The sequence below is a fragment of the Nicotiana tomentosiformis genome, chromosome 9 (genome assembly GCF_000390325.3).
Source record: "Nicotiana tomentosiformis chromosome 9, ASM39032v3, whole genome shotgun sequence".
In the NCBI taxonomy this organism is placed as follows: Eukaryota; Viridiplantae; Streptophyta; class Magnoliopsida; order Solanales; family Solanaceae; genus Nicotiana; species Nicotiana tomentosiformis.
This window is the reverse complement of record NC_090820.1, coordinates 85904060-85921352: the sequence shown is the minus strand read 5'-3', so window position 1 is coordinate 85921352 and position 17293 is coordinate 85904060. Positions and strand designations below refer to the sequence as shown.

Below are 17293 nucleotides of genomic sequence, written 5' to 3'. Positions count from 1 at the left end.
GGAGTAGTTGTCAACTTGAACTTTAACAATTCAAATGTTGTCATGCAATCATCGTTGTAGTTAAACTTAGCATCTTTCTCAAGAATCTTGCACAACGGGTTCACCACCTTAGAGAAATCTTTGATGAAATGCCGGTAAAACCTCGCGTGGCCTAAGAAACTCCGCACATCCTTCACCGAAGTTAGAAGTGGAAGTTTAGAAATCACCTCAATCTTTGCCTTGTCAACTTCAATTCCATTCTTTGAGATTTTGTGGCCAAGGACAATTCCTTCCTCAACCATGAAATGACATTTCTCCCAATTGAGCACCAAATTTGTTTCTTCACATCTAGCCAACACTTTATCCAAGTTTGCAAGACAGTCATCAAAAGAATCTCCAACCACCGAGAAGTCATCCATGAAAACCTCTAGGTAGTCCTCTACCATATCCGTAAAAATAGCTATCATACACCTTTGAAAAGTTGTCGGTGCATTGCACAAATCAAATGGCATCCGCTTAAATGCGAAAGTACCATAGGGACATGTAAAGATTGTTTTCTCTTGATCTTTCGGAGCAATAAGAATTCGGTTTTATCCCAAATACCCATCAAGAAAGCAATAAAAAGCATGGCCGGCCAATCTATCGAGCATTTGATCTAAGAAAGAAAGTGGAAAGTGATCCTTCCTTGTGACTTTGTTGAGCTTGCGATAGTCCATACACACCCTCAAATCGGTCACCGTTCTTGTAGGAATCAACTCATTCTTGTCATTGGTGACCACCTTCATGCCCCCTTCTTTGGGACACATTGAACCGGAGAAGTCCACGAACTATCGGAGATGGGGTAGACAACTCCGGCAGCCAACCACTTGATCATCTCCTTTTTGACAACTTCTTGCATAGCCTTATTGAATCTCATTTGATGTTCAATAGATGGTTTTGTGCCATCCTCCCAATTGATCTTATGCATGCAAAATGCGGGGATTATCCCCCGAATATCTGCCAAGGTCCATCCAATAGCCTTCTTCCTCTTTTGTAGCACCGCCAAAGAGGAATCTACCTGCACGTTAGTCAAACAAGAGGAAAGAATAACCGGTAAAGTAGAACAAGGACCAAAAAATTCATATCAAAGATGTGGAGGCAATGGATTCAACTCCAAGGTAGGAGGCTCTTCAATAGAAGGCTTTATAGGAGGAGTTGTCCTATTTTCAAGATCCAAGGATAACTTTCGGGGTGCATAATTGTACGACCTCATTCCTTGAAAAGAGTTCACACATTCCATGAAGCCATCCATCTCGTCATCACCAAAGTTGACCAAGACGGCCTCCAACATATCACCAACATTGATTGTAGCATTGCTATTTGGTTGCCACATGGACTTACACACATGGAATACCACTTTTTCATCACCAACCCGGAAGGTAAGTTCTCTGGCTTCAATATCACAAAGAGCCGTCCCCGTAGCAAGGAAAGGTCTCCCAAGAATAATCGACACTTCATAATCAGCCTCACAATCTAGGATGACAAAATCCGCCGGAAGAATGAATTTATCAACACGAACTAAAATATCTTCAATTACACCCAAAGGCCTCTTCATAGTATGCTCGGCCATTTGCAATATCATAGAGGTGGGTCTTGGTTGCCCAATTCCCAAAGTCTTGAAAATCGAATAGGGCATCAAATTGATACTTTCCCCAAGATCACAAAGAGCTTTAGCAAACTCGGCACTTCTAATTGTACCCGGAATCGTGAAAGCACCGGGATCCTCCAACTTAGGAGACATTTAATGCACAATTGCACTCACTTGATGAGTGACTTTGATAGTTTCAAAATTTATTGACCGCTTCTTTGTCACAAGATCCTTCCTAAACTTTGCATAACCGGGCATTTGTTCCAAAGCTTCAACTAATGGCACATTGATTGAGAGACTCTATATCATTTGAATGAACTTCTTGAATTGATTCTCACTATTTTTTTGGCAAGTCTTTGAGGGTATGAAGGTGGAGGCTTAGGCAATGGTGCTTTAGCCTTTTGCACTACCGGCTCCAGTATGTCAATAAAGTGTTCCCTAGACGGGTTTACTTCCTCTTGAGTATCTTCCACACTATCATAAATATCAATCCAAACTTCATCATTAGGTTGCACCATATTGTTGTATTCTTGCATCACTCGATCATCATCAACAAGTTGCCTTTTATTTGAGGTGGGTGCATTTCCACCTCTTCCACTTCTTGTGGAAACATCCATGGCATGTCCCATGTTGCTTCCACTATTTGGGTTTACTACAGTGTCACTTGGTAGTGCCCCCTTAGGAAGAAAATTCAGAGCTTGAGAGATTTGCCCCATTTGAACTTCTAAGTTGCGAATTGATGTGTTGTGTGAGGCAAATTGGGCATCTGAATCGGCATTCTTTTCCATCATTTACTTGAACATATTTTCAATACATCCCATTTTATTGTTTGAAGAAATTGAATAATGGGAAGGATATGGAGGCAGGTTGCTCAGTTATTGGTACATCGGGGGCCTTGAAATATCGACCCCCGGTTTCCTTGATTGTTGTTTCATCCGCCCTGATTGTTACCCCCCTAATTTACTTGATTATTTCCACTCCAATTTCCTTGATTGTTGTTGTTATGCCAATTCCCTTGATTGTTGCCACCACTCCAATTTCCATGATTGTTAGAATTCCAATTGCCTTGATTGTTTTGAGGTCGCCATTGTTGTTGGTTTGGGCCTTGGAAGTTGTTTATTTTCCCTTGAAAATTGTTCACATATTGCACTTCCTCTTATTGTTCATTATAGGAATCATCTTGCTCAAAGCCACTATCTTATTGCACATAGTTCTCCACTCGATTCTGCACTTGCATACCCTTGGTCCTTCTCCTGTTCACCATCATGTTCACTCTTTCCATAGCATTGACTTGCTTAGGATTTTACACTTGATGAAGTTGAGCCTTTGCTAGTTGATTCATGGTAGTAGTCAATTCGGCAATGGCTTGCCCATGGTCATGCACTTCTTTGTGAAGGTGGATCATATTCGGATCACCTTGTGGAACATTGGCCCGGGTTTGCCAAGCCAATGGCATTTCTGCCATTTCATCCAAAATCTCACACGCCTCCGCATAAGGCATAGTCATAAAGTTCCCATCGGCAAGTTGATTCACTACACATTGGTTGGTTGTGTTAATCCCACGATAGAATGTTTGTTGAATCATATTTTCCGTCATATCATTGTTGGGACATTCCTTGACCATAGTTCTATATAGCTCCCATATTTTGTGTAGTGGTTCATTTGGCTCTTGCTTGAATGCCAAAATCTCATCTCGAAGTATAGCTATGTACCTGAGAGAGAAGAACTTAGCAATAAAATTTTCCGCCAACTCATCCCAAGTGTGAATGGAATGGTTCGGTAATCGTTTCAACCAATCTAAAGCTTTCCCCCGTAGAGAGAAGGGAAAAAGCCTTAGCCTCAATGCATCCTCTGAGATATTTGTTTGTTTTCTCCCTCAACAAGTATACATAAACCCCTTCAAATGTTTATACGCATTTTGAGTTGGAGCACCGGTGAAGAAACCCTGTTGCTCAAGAAAAATGAGCATTACATTGGCGATTTGGAAGTTTCCTGCCCTATTATGGGGAGGGACTATTGCACTAGTATATCCTTCATTGGGTAACACCCGATGTGGAGCCGCTCGTGGTGGAGGTGGGGGTGGAGCCGTGGAGCGGGTACATTGTCATGAGGCGCCCGACCTCTTCGATTGGATTGAGGTTTAAGAGGTACCTCCTCAACTTGCTCATCCTCGACGTCCACATCCCCCAAAGGCATATTTTCGAGATCATTGTTTGCTGCCACGGTTGTACCTAAAATTATTTCAAACAAGTTAGTAACACAGAAGGAAAAAAAGATATACCAAAAAAAATCCAAATATATAGTTAACACCGTTTTAACTCCCCGGCAACGACGCCAAAAATTGATGACGTCCACAACACACCTCGATAAGAGATATGATACGGTCGTATGCAATATAAATTATCCAACTATGAGTCGGGTTCGAATCAACAGAGAGTTATAAGGGGTGTTAGGAGTATATATTTGAAGAACGCGAATGGATTAACTAAATTTGCACTTCCACAAAGAGTTTTGATTTCTACTTTTACTATTACTCTAACAATTGTGAGCTAAGGAAAATAAACTAGAAATGAATGTTTTTGGTGTTTTTCCAAATAGTTTAAAAGCCTAGAGATGTGACCATAACCTAGGTGTTCGCCTAATGGGATAGAGACGTTAATACTTATTTTGTTGATTGGGGTGTATTATAGCTCTCAACTCTACATTACCCACTCAATACCTCTCGGTCAAAGAGTGATTTTGCCCAATTTGGCTTTCTCAAGTCCAAATGGGTATCAAACAAAGTAGTTGATATGAGCTCAAGTGGGGTTCTTACTTTCTCTAGTTTCACCCCTTTAATTAGGCTAATCGAACTCTCAATTAATCCAATTCCTCGTTAGCCAAGTTATCCTAGATTAGGTCCCTCATTATTAAGTAGAGACTAAGTCAAAAAGGCATGAATCAATGTTTGCAACCATTAATTTTAAAATTGAAGCATGAACTACGCTAAATAATCAACACTCAATCATAAACAAACATTATATTAAATACTCATAAGGTTTACACACTAGGGTTGGGTCACAACTATTGCGTCCAAACGCGCGCACAAATATACGCGGTCGTCAAGTAATAAAGTGATAAGATAGAGTGTCGAACCTACAAGGACTTGTTATCAACTATTATCTAAATCAGACTATCCTAATTATCTAAAAAAGGATTAAACCCAAAAGTAGTGATGCTAAAGTAATTAAACTAATAAATAAATAAATAATGAAGTCTGAACAAAGGAAGAGTATATTTTTATGCTATCAATGTAATGAAAACAATCCAGGGTTATGGGCTATCTAACATTCCTATTGTATTCTTCAGTTGAATTGACTAACTAATTCATCTACCTTATTGGTTGATAGGGTTAATATCGCTCATAAGAATTTATCGAGTTCTTACTCGCCTATTCAAGCTAACCTAACACTTATATGTCAAAAGAGTTAGAACTAGCAAGAATGCATTTGTAATTCCTGTAAATCAACCAAGCAAGGCAATCAAATATATCTATATCCTAACCACGAATCTATTCCTCGATGCCCAGGTTCAAGAACTTGCCCTACTCAATCCTATGTGCAATCTAGAATTCTCACTTTTGAGTTCAACTCTAGATTCGTAGATAGTATTCAATTGGTGATCAAACAATCAAATAATTAAGCGTAGGATTGAATAAATAAACTAATATGATAAATCTAGAAACCAAAATCAATATTCGAATAGCAATAGTCATGAAAAAACCGCAACCCTAGAACGAGAATTTTAGCTCCACATAGACATGGTAGCCAAACAATAAATCATACAAAGAAACATAAAAATTACTAAGTTTAGCGGATAAATATGAAATCCGGCCTCCACGATTGCTGCTTGCTCTCCCTAGGTCGAATCCCCTTCAAAAAGTGTGTTTCATGACCTAAAAGAGGCGTTTTTTGCTTATATATTGTGTACAAAAGTCGTGGGCCAAAGTTTCCCTGTTCCTTTTCCGAATCAGCTTCAGGGATTGATGTTGGGGTGGATGCTTCGCGTCCGCCTCATCTTGAATTTCTCAGCATCGGATGCTGGGGTGGATGCTTCGCGTCCACCCTCTGTTCCCTCAACCTTGATGTGCCCATGTACGGATGCTAAGGTGGATGTCTTCTCCCGACTTCACTGCTATGGGTGAACCAACTAGATTTTTTTGCAAGGTTGGATACGACTCATCCACCCTCTTCTCCTATAGCTGGAGCACTCTTTCTTCATATTTTTGCACTCCAAACATCCTAAATCATCACATACAACTTAATTAGTCATAAAACTAATAATTAACGCATGTTAGGCATTTTAAAGACCAAATAGCACCAAAAGGCATTTAAAACATGGGTAAAGTAACATTACAACATATAGAAATATGCCCAACATCACCACCCCACACTTAAATTTTTGTTCGTCCTCGAACAAAGTATAACTATAGCAGACGAAACAAAATTAAACTCATATCATTCAAAGCACACCACACCTATGACCATGGTTGATTGCAACAATTAAACTCTAGCATATGCATTCAACACACAATTCCCTTTAGTTTATGACATATTTCAAAAATATTCTAAACAAAAGCAACATGCTCTTAACAATCCTAGTCTCAAAGCCCGACTCAATGTCACAATGCACTCATGGCTTGAGCACCCAACATCATAGAGAAGTCTAATAACTTAACCATCCCTCGTGAAACCATGTGCCCTCACAACAAAATCAAGGAGAGTTAGTTAAATCCACACATTCGAATCTATTTTCAATTTTTGCTAGTGGCGTATTATTTTACAAAATAAGTGCACCCTTCTCCCTTTCATTGGTTCCACTCGAAATCCCCCCAAATCCCTTCCTTACTTCTTTTAGTGCTCATTTCACAATTAAAGTGCTTTAAAAGGTAAAAGGATCAAAAAGTATCAATTAAGAACAAAGGGGATATAGGCTTGTAATGTGGGTGCCAAATAAAATTCTATAGACTCAAAAGGTTTAACTAGGGATAGATTTTATTTGTGATAAGCAATTAAGCTCAAAAAGATCAAAGAAAGCCTAAAATCATTTTTCAAATCAAGCATCACCTAAAATTTCGCTTCAACTCACATACCGGGCAAGTTCTGGACACAAGTACAATACATAGACTACACAAAAATCTTACCACACATGACACATGACTCACTAAGAGACAGTCCCATTCCGACTCTCAACTAATGCAAGTATTCATAAAGCCACGAGATATTAAGTATTAATCACAAAGTGAACATAAGTCAAGAAAATGAGACATAGGCGTCACAAGACATGCAATCCAAATATATAAAGGCATCATGCTCAAATTCAAACACATGGGAAGATATTACACATGCCAAAGCCTAAATATGCTACTATCAAACAAGTCAAAGGTGCCTAATAATCTCATATTTCTTCCTCCATTTATTTTCTTAATTCTAATCTACTCTAAAAATTGAAAAACTACCTCCCGGTTCAAACTACATCCCATGAAAAAGAACTGAGTCACAAAGAAAAATCATGGGGGATTATTACTACTTAAAGAAAAATAAAAGATATGTTTTTCAATTTTTCTGTTTTTCAATTTTTTTGTAATTTTTTGGTTAGACTTTAATCCCTCAAGAAAACTGTCTAGGAGATCCATCGTCGGGAAAGGTCCAAATTTTTCAAAAACAAAATTCATTTTTTCTAATTTTCCACATTTAAAAAAGAAAATTAAGCTAGATATGTTTTTCAATTTTTCTGTTTTTCAATTTTTTTGTAATTTTTTGGTTAGACTTTAATCCCTCAAGAAAACTGTCTAGGAGATCCATCGTCGGGAAAGGTCCAAATTTTTCAAAAACAAAATTCATTTTTTCTAATTTTCCACATTTAAAAAAGAAAATTAAGCTACTAAAACTACTACTAAAATACTATGCAACTATAAAAATAAAAATAAAAAGCTAAAATCAAAATAAGAAATTAATAATTTACTAACATACTACTACTAATTATTTAGAGAAATTTTTTCACTCCACACTTAAAAAAATGTAGTATCCCCAATGAACAAATAAAGTAAAAATAATGAGGGTGGACAAGAAACTCCCTGAGTGGCCAAAGGCCGACGCAATAGCAACTCTCGAGGTACTCAGACTTCTCCCAAGGATGATCCTTTGTGCGGGTACCTCACAATAGTTCCAACCAATTGGCTCGCTTTTACACACTTCCAGTGGCTTTTCTTCCTATGCTCTTAATACTACAAAATAAAAATAAATACTACAAAAATAATATAATAAAAACAAAATCAACAAAAATAAAAGAAAGCAGTAAAGTTGGGTTGCCTCCCAACAAGCGCCTAATTTAACGTTGCGGCACGACGTGAATCACTTTTTGCCTCCATCTCGAATTATGAATTGTACCCCTAACATGGCATCCAGTCTGCGGCTATGCTCCAGTGGTGGGGCTACAAAGGTAACCAGGCCAAGTAATAAATTTTTTACTCTACACTTTTCGGCCTTTAGATGAGGAATGTAATTTTTACTTTTTGGCACAACAAATTCAAGAATATAGGAACTCTCATCCTCACCCTTTGACTCTCCCATAGGCTCAGATGGCTCGATTACTATCTTACTATCTAAATACAATGTGGAAAAATGATTGAAATGAGGCCTAATGCACCCTAACTCCTGAATTGTACTACTATTTACATTCCCATAAATACACATACTCAATTATCCCAAAGTAATGTTATCTACTCCCTCATATGACTTTAGAACACTCTTCTCAACATTGGCATCCTTTAGAAAAAGAAGGTCTAATGATTGGTATTCTCGTTTTAGCTCCTCAATTTGGTCTAGAAGATTTTTTTCAGCTTCACACAACTCATAATTAAGTTGTCGGGTGTTACACGCATCAACCTTTGCACTCAAATCTATATCCAAGTTATGCACAACAAGCCAAAAATGTCAATTTCATGTGCAAGATCAACTCTCTCCTTAGACCAGTCATTCACCAACATTGTTAAAAGACAACGACGTTCCGTATATTCGCTTAATCGAGAATATCTGTCCCAATACCAACCCTTACTCCCATATTCAAATTCAGACATCCCAGAGCTCAGGGCATGACAAGACCAAAATGACGGGCCATAAAAGCCTTCCGTCAACCAAGCGTCTTTATCAATAATCTTACCTCCGGATACTTCATCCCCAGATGTCATGTTGAGAGAACTGGAAACACTCTAAGAGAAAAGTCAAATAGTTATAAAATTAAAAATATTTACAAAAAGAAAAAACAAAAATAAAACTTGTAAAGATAAAAGTAAAAGTCTAATCTAGAAAATAGCTAATTCTAAGTCCCCAGCAACGGCGCCAAAAACTTGATGCGGCCAAACGCACATGCAAGTATACGCGGTCGTCAAGTAATAAAGTGATAAGATAGAGTGTCGAACCGACGAGGACTTGTTATCAACTACTATCTAGATCAGACTATCCTAATTATCTAAACAAGGATTAAACCCAAAAGTAGTGATGCTAAAGTAATTAAACTAAAAAGAAAATAAATAATGAAGTCTGAACAAAGGAAGAGTACATTTTTATGTTATCAATGTAATAAAAATGATCCGGGTTTATGGGCTACCTAACATTCCTGTTGTATTCTTCAATTGAATTGACTAACTAATTCATCTAGCTTATTGGTTGACAGGGTTAATATTGCTCATAAGAATCTGTCAAGTTCTTACTCGCCTATTCAAGCTAACCAAACGCCTATATGTCTATAGAGTTAAAACTAGCAAGAACGCATTTGTAATTCCTGTAAATCAACCAAGCAAGGTAATCATGTATATGTCTATCCTAACCGCTAATCTATTCCCTGATGCCCAGGTTCAAGAACCTTCTCTACTCAATCCTATGTGCAACCTAGAATTCTCACTTTCGAGTTCAACTCTAGATTCGTAGATAGTATTCAATTGGTGATCAAGCAATCAAATAATTAAGCATAGGATTGAATAAATAAACTAATATGATAAATCAAGAAACCAAAATCAATATTCGAATAACAATAGTCATGAAAGAACCACAACCCTAGAACGTGATGTTTAGCTCTACACAGACATGGTAGCCAAGAAACAAATCATACAAAGAAACATAAAAATTACTAAATTTGGCGGATGAAGATGAAATCTGGCCTCCACGACTGCTGCTTGCTCTCCCTAGGTTGAATCCCCTTCAAAGAGTGTGTTCCATGACCTAAAAGAGGCGTTTTTTGCTTATATATTGCGTACAAAAGTCGTGGGCCAAAGTTTCCTTTTTCTTTTTCCGAGTCATATTCAGGATTTGATGCTGGGGTGGATGCTTCACGTCCGCCTCAGCTTGAACTTCTCAGCATCGGATGCTGGGGTGGATGCTTCACGTCCACCCTCTGTTCCCTTAACCTTGTTGCGCCTCGGTGCGGATGCTAAGGTGTATGCCTTCTCCCGACTTCACTGCTAAGGGTGAACCAAGTAGCCTTTTTGCAAGGTTTTTCTTCATATTTTGGCACTCCAAACATCTTAAATCATCACATATAACTTAATTAGTCATAAAATCAATAATTAACGCATGTTGGGCATTTTAAAGACCAAATAGCTCCACAAAGCGGTTAAAATATGGGTAAAGTAACATTACAACATATGGAAATATACCCAACATCAACAACCCTAGTAAAAAACTAGCTATTCATAGTGGGTATTAAAGAAAATAAAGAAGAAATGGAAATAAAATCCATAATCAAAGATTAAAGTGATGAAGTATAATGTTTAAACACTAAAATAATCAAAAACGTCCAAAAATGTCAAAAGGTAATGGCTACAATGGCTTTAAACTTCAAAACTTGACTTAAAATTGTGAAACTCGTCTATTTATAGTGGGCCAAAAATTATTGACAAAAATGCCCCTGGAGAGGTTCTGCGGTCGCACAATTCCATGTGCGGTCCGCAGATTTCTTCAGCTGGCAGGAGAGTGGGTTTTGCAGCAACACATTTTTGGATTGCGATTGCAAAACAAATTTTGCGGTCGCACATTCTTGTGCACTCCGCACTTCAGCAAAGCTTTAGGACTTTGTCTTTTTGCATATTCTCTGAATTTTGAATTTGTTTTGTTAGTAAAAGCCATGTTCTGTGGCAGCACAATTCATTTGCGATCCGCACATTTGTCAAATTCATGTTGGGTTCCTTATCTTGGGTTGCGGCCGCAGATGGAATTCTGCGGTCCGCAATTTCTTCTGTGGCCGCAGAATTCCTTCTGTGGACCGCACTTCTTTGCTTCTGTGCCCTTTATTGCCTTGTACTTCGGAACTCTCTTTTTTGAGTCGGATTTCATCATGGGAGACCAAACTTCCAACATTCCTACAATTTGCATAATTTTATTAGTTTCGGGAACATAAATTAATACTTTCGGACTAAAATAAAAGCAAAAAGGTACTAATAAGCAGTCAAAATCCTCACTTATTAGAGGCCTCATCCGTGGAATGAGAACTTGCTGAACTGGTCGAGAAGGTAAAGATCTTTGAGGCTAAAAACTAAAAGCTACTTGTGATGACTAATGATGCAACTTCGCATGTCCAAGAGAAGATAGACCTGATTGACCAACTTCAGGCTGAGGTGGACGAGGTCAAGACCACGGCCGAGGTGATGAAGGGCAGGATGGACCTGCTGGCTTCAGAAAAGGAGGCTACAAAAGAGGAGCTGGCGTCGGTCAAGGACCAGCTCTGGGTGGCAAAGGGAAATGCTGACAAGTGGTCATGCCTGAATGATGAACTCCGGGTACAACTGAACTCAATCGTCACGGAATGGGATGCCCTCGGCCAGGAATACACTGCGCTAAAATCCTAATTGGTGGCAACTTCGAATGATTCCTCCGAAGTTGAGAAAATGCTAGCCCAATATAAGGTTGATATGGAGATAGCCGAGGCCTGCTTAAAGATGAAGACTGAGTATGTAAAGCGGCTATACTAGAGAGAGACCCTTGAAGAGATTCACGCCTAAGGATTTGACCTATCGGTCGATATCGAAGAAGGCAAGAGGCTCGAGGCCGAGACGAAGAAACTTTATGAGCCCGAAGGCTTCGACGGTTCCTAAGGTTCTAATGGTGCCGATGCTGAGTCGAGCCCCATCAAAGATTAGACATAGGTTTCCTAGTTCTTTTTTAGTAGTGTAAGGTCAAACTTGTGAGGGCTCGGATATTGTTGACTATGTGTTAATGATCATCAATTTCAGTCTAAGGCCAGTCTTCAAAACTAAGGTAGCATGTTTTACTGTTACCTCTTTAAAAACCTTGCCAAAAAACCCGCTTCGGGGCAAAATCGGTTTAAGAAAAAAAGAGTATAACACGTGCTTTCAAACCTAATAATCGCATTCGCCCCTAGCTGAATACCTTCATACGTTAGTCCGCAATGTAACTAAATTAAAAAGGAAATAATTTTGTACCTTAGTAGTAGTACCGCTTTAAGTGTGCCACGTTCCAGTTGTTCGGTAGTTGTACACCATTTTTCGATTCGAGTTTATACGAGCCTTTGCCGGTTATTCCGATGACTCGATACGGTCCTTCCCAATTCAGGCCCAGTTTTCCTTCGTTTGGGTTCCTGGTGTGTGGTGTTACCTTTCTCAATACCAAGTCTCCGACTTAGAAATATCAGAGGTTGGATCTTTGGTTTTTTTACCTCCCTACTCATTGCTTCTGGGTAGCCAACTGAACCATGGCGGCTTCTCCCTTTTCCTCCAATAATTCCAGGCTCGTGGTCATGGCCTCGCTGTTTAAATCTTTGGTAGCATACTGGAAACTGATGCTCGGTTCACCTACCTCGACTGGTATTAAGGCTTCCATTCCATAGACCAGAGAGAACAGGGTTGCCCTGGTACTCTACTTCGAAGTCGTACGGTATGCCCACAGGATTTTGAGCAAGATTTTCTTCCACTTTCCTTTCAAACCGATCAACCTCTTTTTTAGGTTTTGGAGTATAGAACATTCATCGATTCCACTTGCCCGTTCTCACTAGGGTGGTAAGGCGTTGATAATATCTTCTGATCTTCAAAAAACTTACTTATCTTACTACCGACGAATTATTTTCCAGTGTCGCAAACGATCTCGGCCGGTATCCCAAATCGACATATTATGTTATCCCAACTGCTAAATTAAGTCTATGACTTCTTTTTCTCGGACCTTCTAGAACGCCTGAGCCTCGACCCATTTGGAAAAATAATCGGTCATGAATAGTATGAATTGGACTTTACCGGGTGCCTATGGCAGGGGACTGACGATGTCCATTCCCCACTTCATAGACAACCATGGTGACAGGACAGGGTGGAGCATCTCTCCTGGTTGATGAATCATCGGGGCGTGTCTCAAGCACTCGTTGCATTTTTGTATGAAGTGGTTTGCATCCTTCTCCATCTCATTCCAGTAGTAGACGACTCTGATTAACTTTTGAACTAAGGATTCTACTCCCGAGTGGTTTCTGCAAGTTCCCTCATGGATTTCTCTCATGGCGTATTCGGTCTCTCCCAGACCTAAGCATCTAGCAGTGGGCCGAACAAGGATCTTCTGAACAATTCCCCTTCGACTTAGCTAAATTTGGTAGCTTTGGTGCACAGGGCTCTCGATTCCTTGGGATCCAAAGCTAATTTTCCTCCCTTCACGTAGTCTATATCTTTGTTTCTCCAATCCCAAGTCAAACTTGTCGAGTTTACTTCGGCGTGACCTTCTTCTAACACAAAGTTTATCAGTTGCACTACTGCCCCCGAACTAAATTCATCGGAGTTGACGGACGACCCCAAGTTGGCTTCACTGCTTTGGTCTCGAGGTACATGCTGCAGAGTCCATTCCTTGAATTGGTGCAGGGTTACTCGAAATTTGTCCAAGTATCTTCTCATTCGTTCCTCCTTTAGTTCGAATGTTCTGTTGGCCTGATTTATTATGAGGAGGGAGGCGCATTTGGCTTCGATCACTTCGGCCCCGATGCTGTTATCCAGTTCTAGACCTGCAATCATGGCTTCATACTCGACTTCATTATTAGTCAATTTTACGGTTCTAATAGACTGTCTAATTATGCTTCCCGCAAGTGGTTTTAACATGATACCGAGCCCGGACCCCTTCGCGTTGGAGGCACCGTACGTGAATAGTGTCCAGATTCCCGAATTAGCCCCCGAGGTGAGCAATAATTCCTTTTCAACTTCAGGTATTAAGGCTGGCGTAAAGTCGTCCACAAAGTCTTCCAAAATCTGAGATTTAATGGTAGTCCGGGGTTGGTACTAGATATCATACTCGCTAATCTCCACAACGCATTTGGCCAGCCAGCCCGAGAGTTTGGACTTATGCATGATATTCCTCAACGGGTTAGAGGTTACGACACATATGGGGTGGTATTGGAAGTATGGTTTTAGCTTACTGGAAGCGCTTAGCAAGGCGAGCACTAACTTTTCTAGGTAAGGATACCTTGTTTCAGCATCGCCTAGGGTTATTCTAACATAGTAAATAGAAAATTGTGTACCTTCTTCCTCTGGACTAAGACACCACTTACCACCATCTTGGAAACCTCCAAGTAGAGGTACAGTTGTTCGTCCGCTTTCGGATTATGCAGCAAAGGGGGGCTCGACATGTATTGTTTGAGTTCTTCCAAAGCTTTCTGGCATTCCCAGGTCCAGGAAATATTATTCTTCTTTTTCAATAGTGAGAAGAAACGATGGCTCTTGTCCGACAACCTCGAGATGAACCAGCCCAATGCGGCTATATGCCCGGTCAGTCTTTGAACCGCCATGACATTGTCTACTACAGTGATGTCCTCTATGGCCTTTATTTTGCTGGGGTTGATCTCTATCCCCCAATTAGATACCATGAACCCGAGGAATTTGCCTAAACCGACCCCAAATGCGCACTTCTCCTGGTTTAGCTTCATGTTGTATTTCCTTAGTATGACGAAGGTTTCCTACAAATGTTTCAAATGGTCCTATGCTCACAGGGATTTGACCAACATATCGTTAATATAAATTTTCATTGATTTCCCTATTTGTTCTTCGAACATCCGGTTTACTAGGCATTATTAGATGGAACCGACATTCTTTAATCCCAACGACATTACATTATAGTAGTAGGTGCCGAATTTTGTTATGAAAGAAGTCTTTTCTTGATCATCCGGGTACATCCAAATTTGGTTGTACCCGGAGTGGGCATCGAGAAAACTGAGTATCTCGTGTCCGACCGTCGTATCGATCATTCGATCGATGTTAGGCAATAGGAAAGAATCCTTTTGGCATGCTTTGTTTAGATCTTTATAATCCATACACATCCTTAGTTTGTTTCCTTTTTTAGGTACTACCACTACGTTAGCTAACCAATCCGAGTATTTAACTTCCTGGATGGATCCTATTTTTAGAAGTTTTAATACCTCATCCTTGATGAACGCGTGTTTGATCTCGGACTGTGGCCTTCTCTTCTGCTTAACCGGATAGAACTTCGGGTCCAAACTCAGCTTGTGAGTGGTTACCTATAGCAGGATCCCTGTCATGTCAAGATGAGACCAAGCAAAACAATCGATGTTAGCTTTAAGAAAATCAATAAGTTTTTCCTGAGCTTGGGGGTTAATCTCGTGCCCAAGTATACCTTTCAGTCCGGTAGATGTTCGATTAATATAACTTGCTCCAACTCTTCAACCGTTGATTTGGTAGCGTCAGTGTCATAGGGAGCTATGAATGATCTTAGGACACTGTAATCGTACTCATTGTCCGCTCCTTGTTCTTCCTATTTCTCCGGTTCGGCTGAGGCCAATATTAGTGATTGTTATTTAATCTCTTCTTTTTTGGTCGGTTTCACGCTCCTCGATGTTGAAAATGCGGGCACCAGGATCACTTTGTCGACAACAAATATTTCCCTTGCGGCCGACTGTTCTCTGTAGACCGTTTTGACTTCCCCTAGTGTGGAAAATTTCAACGCCTGGTGCAAGTTCGAAGGTACCGCCCTGTATCCCCCTCGATCACATAGAACTTTATTTCTTGGATTTTCCCGGCAGTGTTTACCGGCAAAGTTATTTATCTTTTCGTGGTCTCATACGCCACGTTGAATCCATTCAATACCCGGACTGCCGGTATGATTTGATCCTGTAACCCCAATTGCTCTTCGACCCTTGATCTGATGATGTTGACCGAGCTACCTGGATCATCAACACACGTTGAACCTGAGATTTATTTATAAGTACAGATATTACCAGTGCATTGTTGTGAAGTTGTACGATGCCCTCGGCATCTTCGTCACTGAACGAAATGGTTCCCTCCGAAACGTAATCCCGGGTGCATTTTTCCCTCGTAATAGATACTTTAGTATGTTTTATCATTGGCCCCTGGGGGAATTCGACTCCCCCAATGATCATGTTGATCACGGGCTGGGGATCCTCTTGTCCGACCTGTTTGTTGGCGTCCCTATTTCTGAAGTGGTTTTTGGCTCGTTCACTTAGGAATTCTCGGAGGTGTCCATTGTTGAATTGTTGAGCAACTGCTTCTCTTAACTGTCGGCAATCTTGAATCCTATGACCGTGAGTGCCGTGATACTTACACATCAAGTTAGGATCCCTCTGGCCATCACGATGCTTGCTGCGTCTATGTTGAAGTTATATTCTGATAACCTTGGTGCCTCCCTACTCTCGAGCGACCTGTCGAACCCATTCTTGATTATCAAGCCCCGGCCATTAGGCCCTCGATCGCTTATCTTCTCGTTCCTTGCAGGGTGATGCCCGGATCCATTTCCCCTTTGATCCGCGTTGTATGGTTGATATCGATCTCGGACCGATCTTGGCTCTTGATTGATGGCTCTTAGGTCTATCATCGGTTCTGATAGGGTAAACAGATCCAGAAGTGGCCCTGAGTTGGTCGTCCTCGACCTGATCTTCGATTGGTACCTGTTGTGGACGTCGGACCAGGTTACCACCGGGTACTCCACCAAATTTTGTTTTAGCTATGGAGAGGCCACAAAATATAAGGGGTTGAGCCCTTGAGTGAATGCCTGAACGGCCCGATCATTTGCAACTGGTGAAAGGTCCATCCGTTCCATATGGAATCTTAACACGAACTCCCTGAGCATCTCGTTATCCCTTTGTTTGACCTTGAAAAGATCTGACTTTCTGGTCTCGATCTTGATGGCCCCGGCATGAGCCTTTACTAAAGAATCTGCAAGCATAACAAACGAGTCAGTGGAATTTGGAGGCAAGTTGTGATACCATATCATTGCTCCCTTGGACAAAGTTTCCCCAAACATTTTCAGCAACACCGACTCGATCTCATCAACTTCCAAATCGTTCCCTTCGGTCACGCATGTATAGGAGGCCACATGCTCATTTCGATCCGTGGTCCCATTATATTTGGGAATATCGGGCATACGAAACCTCTTTGGGATCAACTTTGGTGCCGCTCTCGGAGGAAAGGGCTTCTGGATAAAATTTTTGGAGTCTGGTCCCTTCAATATCGGGGGTGCTCCCGGGATCTGATCGACCCTGGAGTTGTATGTTTTCACCTTATTGTTATTGGCCTCAATCTTTTCTCTCCTGACTCTACTTGTTTTGTCAACGCGTCGAGCATCTTCATCTCCTCTGAAGTTACCCCGGGCTCGGCTCCACCTGGTCTCTCGGTAACTTGTTCGTCCCTTTCGAGTGCTTTTC

General features: G+C 40.6%; 1 protein-coding gene across 1 annotated transcript; it reads right to left on the bottom strand.

The window, feature by feature from the left end:
* Positions 1-1102: 1102 nt before the first annotated feature.
* Positions 1103-2394, bottom strand: LOC138899136 (uncharacterized). The gene is made up of 2 exons (XM_070185257.1): positions 2017-2394; positions 1103-1747 (listed from the first exon to the last, which is right to left on the bottom strand). The coding sequence occupies exons 1-2, from the start codon at positions 2392-2394 to the stop codon at positions 1103-1105; spliced, it is 1023 nt and encodes a 340-aa protein (XP_070041358.1).
* Between the last annotated feature and the right edge of the window lie 14899 nt (positions 2395-17293).